This window comes from Ruditapes philippinarum, unplaced genomic scaffold (assembly GCF_026571515.1).
Source record: "Ruditapes philippinarum isolate M1 unplaced genomic scaffold, ASM2657151v2 ctg8508_1_1_1_1, whole genome shotgun sequence".
NCBI classification, from domain to species: Eukaryota; Metazoa; Mollusca; class Bivalvia; order Venerida; family Veneridae; genus Ruditapes; species Ruditapes philippinarum.
Window position 1 is genome coordinate 17751 of NW_026864072.1, and position 10305 is coordinate 28055.

Genomic DNA, 10305 nt, shown 5'->3' on the forward strand with positions numbered 1-10305 from the left:
GACAGCATAAATGGGTTGGCTGCTATATCGAGACACTTGTACTGGAACAACTGTGTCGTAATAAACCGCCACGGACGGCTTAGAGCCAGACTAACAAACGGTGTAATAAATGGCAGACGACTTGATTAATGGACGGAATCAACCCCTGGCCGACGAGATGCAAGACATATACACTAATTCACTATGGACATTTTTGACAGGCACTCAAAATGAACCAATATAAAGCCACGAAATTAGTTTGTTTTATAATTAGTCTGCTTAATGGCCGTAATTCATACAAATGTAAATGTTTTTATGAAAATAACTTGCAACATTTATAAAACAATTGTATGAGGTTTTAAATATAAGTTACAGCATAAAATGCTACTAGTCTTTTAAAGTACATTATCTATGTACATCGGTAACAGGGAGAAACAACGTGATAAAGTGATATCAACGGATATTCTATTATCTATAATACTGGCATTTTATAAGGTGTTGGCAACTGTTTATACAATGTAACTGGGCTTTCAAACTTGTATCCTTAAAATCCATAATAAAACGAGTTTTTGAATGTTTTATTTTTCAATACTTTAAATTACGTTTCTTACAAAGCATATTCTTCGGGGGTTAGGAATATAATATACTTGCTTTATCTAAATCTATGGAAATAAATGAAATATAAGCAACCTATATACACTGGACTGGGTGTCTAAGAACTTGCGTTTTGCGTACTTTAATGGGTTTTTTAAATTATCAGTTTGACTGGTCTAATTTAGACCGAAATGCAGACAAAATAGCACGAAGAAATTGGTATTGTTGTTGTTTTAAGAAGTATGATAAAATATCATCATATAAAGAATAGGTAACAATGATTAAAACGATACCAAACACGTACAAATACTTCAATATAGTAATGATACCAGGACCCCACATATAAAAAATGACAATCAGCAACGAATTGAATATAATAGCAAACAAAAATATTGAACCTTTTGTCCTACTGAAAAAAACGTGTATTGCTCAACTTTCGCTGTTCCTTTCATTATTCTGTTAAACATTAATTTCTTAATACATTAGGTGTCGTTATTCTTTTAGAAAAAGCCATACTTTTCATCATTTAAATTTTTCACAGCGGTAAAAGTAGAGTGTATTGTCTACGTGATGTAGGACCCTGTTTCGAATTCCATTAAAAAAGGGCATTTTTATATCTATCTTTATTATTACTTTATTATATTATTATTATTATATCATTATTATTATGATTATATATTATTATACCTGAAAGTAAACCATAAAAGGTTAGCGGTAAATAAAATAATGTATTTGAATTTTAACAGTCATTTACCATATATGAAAACATATTTGGCACATTTGATGAGTATATCTACTATCTTCATTGCTATTTATTCAATAAATTTAGCAGAATTAATTAATTGACTACTAGTATGATGACTGTAACTTCAGACTTTGTAAAACTTAATGTTCTAAAATTGCCTAGTGTATATAAGATTCGAATTTGAATTACAATAATATTGAAAACCAACAAAAATAAAAAATATAATACTTCTTAAGGACAATCCAGAGTCTATACACTTACGGTTCGTTGAGCTACCTCTACGGCTAATTTCGTTAATTGCAAAATAAGATATGGAATGGTTCAGTTGTAGAAGATGATGCGATATGTTTTTTTATTACGAATAGTATGCCTTGTGACATCCCTCCAATATGTTGATATTGATGTAAGGAATAGCGAATGTGCGCTAACTATAAAATAGGCGATGATAATATAGTCAGGCATGGACGTAACCAGTGCATGATAACAAAAACATTTATTTTTAAAGCCTAAGCCAAGCATACAAACAAACATCGTTATTATAACAATTACTAATATTTACTTTTTGATTCTATTTTATATTAAAAATAATTTAAATTATTTTAATACATATTATCTTAGATGTGGTACTTTTCTATAAAATATTATAATTATTATTATTATTTAATTATAGTAAAATTCACTGCTGCTAAAGAAAAAAAAAACACACTCTCTTGTTTCAAACGTATAATATGTAATGTACACACAAATATTCAACAAATAAAATATTTTACATAATGCAATAGGATGAAAACGAAAGACGAGTCTTATAGAAATATTCTCCTTTAAACATATTCACTTATTTTAAATTAAGACATTTTTATTCAAATGGCTTGTAAAGCAAACCATAGTGTCTATATATATAGTGATAGATATTTTGGGTTTGCTTTATACAGCCATTTTAAATATATAGTTGTCTTAATTTAAGTAAGAGAATGCTTATATATACATATTTTACACACCAAAGTTGAAAGTCATTTAATATCAGTATCTTTCTCTCGAGGGGCATTACGTCCACTTCCTGTTTGTGTAGTTTGTCGTTTAAATTTTGAATCTCGCGTTTCCGGTAAAAACTGTTGTGAGACAAGACACAATACCGCTATTCCACCACAAACGAAGAACAACAATCCTGGCACATACATGTTCTTCATGAAAACAGATAAACCAACAGTGATATATTCAGAAAAATTACATTGGAGATAGATTAGAAAGATGTTATGTTGAAAATAAAGTTTGTTAGAAAAGAAATGGGATATTATATTTACTGAAATTGAATAAACATGCCGTCATATTGCTGTGTAGATGAAGTCAAAAAACCTATAGAGATATCTGTCCGCGCCTTAAAGATTAAACAGAAGGTCACCTTGGAAGTCTCGAACTATTAACGCTTGAATCGTTTGAAAATATTTATGAAATATTTAGGTTAAAGAATTCTTTGCATCAACGAAATACATATGAGCATTAGAAGTGTAAATATACTTTATACAATACAAATTTGTACTAAATTATACAAACTTTTTCTTTTTTCTTTTTCTAGATACTGGTTGGAGAGTTAACTCTAAAGTTAACACTAAATCACTATTTTCTTTAAATATCTTTTTTTTTCATTTTTGTGAATATTATACATTTTTACCCACCTAAAAAGTTTGGTTCAAACATTTATAATCATATGCAAATTTCCTTTATTGAAATGGAAACTGGTACTTCCTTAAGATCATAATTAAGGTAACCGAAACATGGTCTTTTTAACCCTGGACATTAGATAAAGTCGATACTTTAATTCTAACATAAAAGCTAGCTTTAAATTTAGAATCAATCATTTATTTTTACATTGTATATGCTCTATCTATGCCTCATTGATAATTTAACAATTTTTTAAAGAAATTTTCCCAAGTCAGAAGCCTGTGTTCAAGACATTTCTAACTCCTGTCTGGAAGTTAAGTAAAAAGAACGTTTTGTGGCTGTTGTTGTGACAAAAATTGTGGTCAACACAAACACATTTAAAAGATTAGCAAATTAAAAAAATCTCATCACAGTCTATTCTTCTCCTGTATTACTAGGTGACCATGTGCTTGTTTTTTGACGATAAATAAAAAAATTAAACCAAGTGTCAGGGTTATCTTTGTGTCGGAGTTTATCTCTCTAACCAGTATAGCAAAACAAAACAATGTTTTCAATGAGTGATATTTCATTTTGGTGAAAGAGAGCTTGGGATTTTACATTATTTACGGCAAAAACGACGGGTTGACGTGATCAACAAAATGTAACTTAAAATGCCAATATCCTGTTGTTGTAACAATATTATCAGAAGAGGAAATAACGAAGTGAGAGAGGAAATAACGTTTGTTTTGATGTTCTTACCAAGTAAACAAACTGTGGTCCTAGAATTGCACCAAAGCGGGCAATGACACTTAAAGATCCGAAACCGATATTTCTGAAACAATTGCAAGTGCATTTAATGACAAATCACATAACACCGAAATATGCTTCATTATGTAATTAATATTTTTCCAGTCATCCTGAAGCAATAGATGATTTTATATAAGACATGTTTTAAAAAAAACGTCAGCTACTTGTAACAACAGCAAAAACGTTATATTTTGAACGATTTCTTTATGAATGTTAATAAAAACGATTCTTCGATAGGAAAGGAAACAAGGAATTCTTTTTTAAAATTTTGACGTAGTTTGATTGAGTCATGTTTATTATTTAGGTATTTATCAAGGAAGTATCATTTTGAATACTTGATATACTTTTTTGAAGGATGGACAGGAAAAACCATCATACCTTATAACAGTAGGGTAAACTTCTATTGTCATTGTCTGTATTGGTCCCCAAGCCATGTTGATGGTTATACTTGCTATGATAGCAAACATATTTTGTAAGCAGGTCACGATGTGGAGTATCTGATAATGGATATACGTAAAAAATTGCCTTATCTATCATATTTTATGTCTAATCTGACACAAAAATTGTATGATATATGTTTTTACTGTCAACACAGGGCTTAAGTTATAAAAGGAAAAATTGATAAGAAGGCACAACACCTGACCAACTTTTAAAAATCGTATCGAACGTAAAATTTGGCAATATCAATTATGCATACAAGGTAAAAAAAGGGAAAGACTTGTGTTAACATAGTGTTGTAACGTAAAAAAGAAAACAAACAAAAACAAACAAACAAACAAACAACAAAACATTAATTTCATTAACCCCCATCCCCCCGAATGAAATACATATTTGAAGTATATTTACCAACAGCTTGAGCTATCCCGGCCACAAGCCCACCAACTGCGACACCCAAAAAGCAAATCATAGCTGCAATCCTTCGCCCTAATCTAAAATGTCATATATATCCACAATACAATACTTTTCATACAGGATATTTTGAAAAAACAACGTTTGAATTGGAATGGTGACAAAATTCTAATAATGTTCATTTGTTTTTTTTCTATTGTTAATTTCGGGTTTAGAGTATCTACACTAAGTAAATAGAGAAAAAGAGAAAAAAAAAGCAATCTGATTCCTCTTCATATTAATTAAATGTTGTAAAACTGGATGCAATGTGTAATGGTTTGAAATGAAGTATTCATTTGTCAAATTACAACTGACGAAGCTTTAATGAATGTTATGCTATAATGCCTTTCAATCGATGTGTATATAAATATTTTGGAAAACGATAAAATACAGTAGAATCTATACGAGTTATTTATTTATATCACAGTATGTATCATTATCATCAAGACATGATGGCAATGCCAGGCTCTGGTGATAATAAAAGACTTTAAATCTTTAAAAATAGCGTAAATATTGTCTACGTGTATCTTTTACAAAGATTGAAATTGACATGATTTAAAGAAAAAAAAAAGTAGAAAATACTTACGCCTTTTCACTATTTACTTCGAGACTGTTATAATAACCAGAGCCTGGCCCTGATGATCTGGATACATGTACATACCGCTTTGATGATTTGAAATAAAGCCACCTATGTGTGGCATATTTACGACAATAGATCTTACCTATTCGTCAAATAGACCGTGATTATTTTTGCAGGTATGCTGACGACACTGAACAAGAACAAATTTAGGTAGATATTTCCTGCTAATGCTTGGATACCGAAACTTATACCATAGAATACCAGGCCAAGAGCAAACCTACATAGAGAAAGAATATTTTTTGCAAAACAATGTCATTTGAAAGTCATTATGAAACAAATCTGATCAGAAAAGGACATGTGTCTTGTGGAGGTTGGGATTTTTACAAATAAAAAAAATAAAATAATTTAATAATTTTATTTACATGTAAAATGTGGCTAATTTGGCCCGTATGAAAATAATGTCAGTCAATGGGTGCCTAGACATTGCAGAAACAAACAATTCAGGCTTTAAAAAATAAATAAACAGCAATATTACGGGGCATATATTCAGACGGAACCATAAACATAAGCATATTTCTAAAATGTATGTAGGTATATCATAAAGCCAAGCATGTACATCTTAAGGTTGTTATTTCTACAAAAAATAGTACATAACTACAAAATTTGTTACATGTCAGATATTTGATTCCACCGACATGATTATGTTTCGACGTTAATAAAAAAATCGACTGATAAAACTATGGCTTACGATGAAGCGTTTCTATATTGTATATGTCAATAAATGAAGAATGTAAGTAAGATAATAATTGCAATTGAATGCGCTTTTTGAATTAGGCATGTAAAAATATTGATGCAATAAATTTCGGCCGTATAGAGCTATACGTGACATTGGCTCATTGTAGCTTTTAACAAAAAAGCTAAAAACGGTGATGCATTGGGAAAAAGATGACCACTTTTTAAAATCGCTTAAAACGAGGGCCCAAAATAATTTTTTTAGTTTTAAATTTTTCTCAATGAGGCCCCCTTTTTAAATTTTTTTTTAATATTGATGAAACGTAAATTTTTTGGATATTTTATGGTTCCCAAATGGTTTTTTAAAATGATGTTTTATATTATGAAATTTAAAAATTATTTAAAACTTTGGGTTTTTTGGGGCCATTGGGATTGTTTGGTTCATATTTGATTATGTAAAGTAGGGGCCCCAAAAGCATCCATAAAAAAATTCTTACGAAATTTTTTTTCAAAAAATTGATACTAAAAATTTTTCAAATGAATATTTATTTTACCCCAGACCTTTTTCTATTATGACCGATTTACTAAATTAATTCGAGAGTATCTTTTATTTATTTTTTGCCCAAAAAACGGGATAATTTTTTATTTCAAATACATTAAAATTAGATGAATAGAAAAATAGATATAAAACCCAATAAGTAAAATTTTAAATTTAAATTTTTTAAAAGAAAAATTTAAAATTTATGGGAAATTGAAAATGCCAATATTACCAGGATAGCCGCAAATACGCGCCTTTTCATTAAATTTTTGAAAAAACAAAAAAAGAAACTTTTTTCCTTTTTTGGTTTTTTTTATATCAAGTTTGGAAAAAAGCCCGGGGGAGGGGGGGCGGGTTACATAGAAATGCTAAAAAAACCCTTAGATCATCTTCAAAGCGATCTCTAGCTATAAAACCATCGAAAAATTTTTAGGTAAAAGCTGAAAAAAAAGTGTCTTTTAAGAAATGCAAAAAGTAAATTAAATAAGTTGTAACTGTTAACAAATTATTTAATATTTAACTTGTCAATGCGGGTATATATTTGGACGACTACACATACTTAGAAATATTATTAGACACGCGTGGTGGCTCGTCAAATATGATTTATCCAGCTCAGTCTAATATCATTTCAATGGCTTTGTACTCGTCCAGATATATTCCCATATTGTATTTGTTAAATGTTCAATAACCTCTTCATTCTGTATCCAAATTATATTAAGGAATTGCGTCTTAATATTGTCGAGATTAAACAAGACAATTGCTCTTTAAAGAAATCATTCGGATACTTTAGTCGAGAACAGCTTTTACCATTGACGTTATGGAAAATGCCGAACGCAATTAACTGCCAAATATAGAAAATTATATTGATTGCTACAGCGTCCAGTATGGAAGTATAATAGATGTTCACCTGGCGCAATTTAGATTCAAGTATTTGAAGAATATGTAAGATATTTGACTTAACAGTAGGCATCAGGTAATATCTTGATCTGAATAACGTCGTAAAAGCATATGATGTTTTAGTTGAACATGTTTTAGTTGAAAATATGGAAAACAAAAAGTCCTTTTGAGGGAAAATTGTTTTTTTTTTAATCTTTTAAGACTAGTGTTACTTTGTTTGCTATTTCATCTTGATTTAAATGAGAAATAAGACTGATCATATTTGAATTAAGATTAGTTAAAAAACTAAGTTACATTAACAAGATTTACAAATTATCACTCAAAACATTTTAACGGCCATTTTTGCAACCAAGTCATCACTTTAGCTTCTACCCTTTGTACACGCTTTGAATACTGTGTCGTATAAACCGTGAAGAACGGATGTTTCCGAATTGACAATAATTTTTCAGTACAGACTGTTAACTATGCATGGGCATTTATAAAATTTATTGTTACATTTTGTTTTCTTATGGTAAACTTCTCCATTCAAATGATATATCTTCACAATCATAACTTAAAGTTAAACCACAAACATGACTATATACTTGAATTACTCGTTGATCCTATATTCTTCAATATACTTTATCAGCAACTTATGTAATTTATATCAATTCGCTAAGGTCAATTAAAATATATATGCTTGACTTACAACCAAGTCAGAAGGCAAGGCAAAGCAAGGAGGCAGCACAGTAGTTGAATATAACGCCAATCCTGAATCAGCCATGCGCACAATGCAAACAAACATGACAAAATAGGCCAGCTTGGAAAACCTGTAACCCATGCACGCCATCTAGCAAGAGAGAACTCTGACACTATGCAATATTGTATAGCTAAAAACATCCCGGAGCCTATACCAATGAAAAGTCTAGCTATTGCAAACATAATCCAATTTACAGAGAAAAAACCTATCAAATTGAAGATCAATAGACATAAGAGGCCAGCGAAGTAAGGCGGTTTCCTTCCAAAAAGATCTGAAAGTTGCCCGGCTGCAAGAGCACCGGCAAGCATGCCAAATGTCTGCATTGACATGACCGTGCTCGGTATATAGTCTAGCCCACATAAAAGCTTGAACTGAAATTAAATATTTAAACGTTATAATTCAGTAGAATTTCACAGAAAAAATATTTATATTAAAAAACTAATCTTATTTGCAGATCATTAATTTTCGTTTACAGATCTGTATGCATTAATGCTCTTACATTAAAGTGATAACACATACATAAAGTAATGCCTTTGTTTGGTGGGAATAATATCTTAAAGTGCTAGGACAGACTACATTTGTGTTATTAAGATATCTTCTGATACCGATGGACTAACCTATAGCCAGTAAGATGACGTATAGCGTCTCGACGAATTTTTCAAATTTACTTCGTCATAACCAGTATATTCCCTTCAAATGAAATAAGCTAACATTACCTCGGTAACCACAGTTCTAGCACTTCCTTCGAATACAAATCGGCTGCATTTAGTACCATTTACATGACATTTCTTTTCATGACAAAACAATGAGTTGTTTTTGCTGTCTACACATGACGTCATATTAGAAGATGTGACGTCACTAACACACCACCATTGTGGAGTCGCCGAAATCAATATCATACTCATTATACTAAAGCAAATGAGACCTTTAGTTGCATGAACTGTAATGCCGATTCTTATCTGGAGACGACCACATCCTCCAAGATCTTCTATAATTTTGTCTGGGCTTGAAACTGCTGAAGTCTCCATCTTTTCTAAAGTATAGTATAGGCTATAGAAATAATATTATATACATGTATCGACTTCTTTTTGAAACGCCTTTAGTTTCGTGGATGTACATGTATTTACTTTCTTAAACATGCACAGTCTGGAAAAGACAAAATGCTGAAAAATGTCGAAATTTTCTTGATTTATTTTAATTTAGGCAATAAATATTTAATTTCAGTAAAAAGGAAATATGGCAAAGCCAAAACCACGAGCGATATTGTTTAAAAAATTATTCTGAATGTTTCTTTATTGTACATTTTGTTCTTACTGAAATTGGTGAAAAAAGTTCAAAAGTTTGAAACTTACCTTCATTAAATTACTTTTCGATATTTAAATCGTCTGATATATTCATTGCATTCGTGAGAAGTTGAAGTAACCAATATAATGTAGGTAGTAATATGCAAGATTTGGCCATACAGGTTATCATTTTAATTCAAATCCAATACATAACATTAACCCATTTAATAAGGGCACATGTAAAAACATATCATTAAACATATATCATACTGAATTTACATTATATATTTTCATGGCGGTCTTCTCAGTCAGAAGTGATCTGTTCTTTATAGTGCTTGTGTCACTTAAACTATGTAAAAAGGGTTTTTATAATATGTATAACGAAAACAAGTCATGTCTTGACCGACATAAGATTGAGCATCCGGACAAAATGACGATAGTTGCTTAGTTTGCTTACTTAAGTTGTCAAGTTTTGATATCCAGCTGTAAAATATTACCCCGAACTTCACTTTAGTGTTGTTATATTTTACGGGTCCTTCGGGATCATTTATTCAAAAAGTTTATTGTGTTGATAATTGAATACTTAAAAAGCGTGTACTATTGTGTTGAGCAGAGTCAGTAAATCCGTGTCTACAATATTCATTTCTGAATTTTGATTTCATTGCTCTCTTCTATTTTCTAGATTTGTTTTCTAAATACCACATTTTGCTTCACTTTTTGCTTAGTCGAGAGCAAGCAAAACAGAAAGCAGCTCATTGATACTTACTTATTTTGCCAATCAACTTCTTCTATTCCTTCCAAAGTTCAGTTTACGGTGGCTGCATACATAAAATATAACTTTAAAATTCATACATAAAGACTTTTTGACAAGAACAGTTTTTTATT

The 10305-nt window shown here is 30.4% G+C and overlaps 1 protein-coding gene across 1 annotated transcript; it reads right to left on the reverse strand.

Annotated features, from left to right (window-relative positions):
• Nucleotides 1-2328: 2328 nt before the first annotated feature.
• On the reverse strand, nucleotides 2329-9230 carry LOC132724334 (organic cation transporter protein-like). The gene is made up of 7 exons (XM_060709174.1): nucleotides 8854-9230; nucleotides 8087-8508; nucleotides 5374-5508; nucleotides 4610-4692; nucleotides 4142-4214; nucleotides 3716-3788; nucleotides 2329-2499 (listed from the first exon to the last, which is right to left on the reverse strand). Exons 1-7 carry the CDS (start codon nucleotides 9163-9165, stop codon nucleotides 2329-2331), a joined length of 1269 nt encoding a protein of 422 aa, XP_060565157.1. The 5' UTR covers nucleotides 9166-9230.
• Between the last annotated feature and the right edge of the window lie 1075 nt (nucleotides 9231-10305).

What these genes read in the sequence shown, in the direction of transcription:
- LOC132724334 (XM_060709174.1), bottom strand. Translation starts at nt 9,165, where the DNA reads ATGGAGACTTCAGCAGTTTCAAGCCCAGACAAAATTATAGAAGATCTT. An exon ending in GTTTACCCTACTGTTATAAG is followed by an intron (nt 3,789 to 4,141) that starts GTATGATGGTTT and finishes CAATTGTTTCAG; the next exon opens with AAATATCGGTTTCGGATCTT. An exon ending in GACCACAGTTTGTTTACTTG is followed by an intron (nt 2,500 to 3,715) that starts GTAAGAACATCA and finishes GTTTTCATGAAG; the next exon opens with AACATGTATGTGCCAGGATT.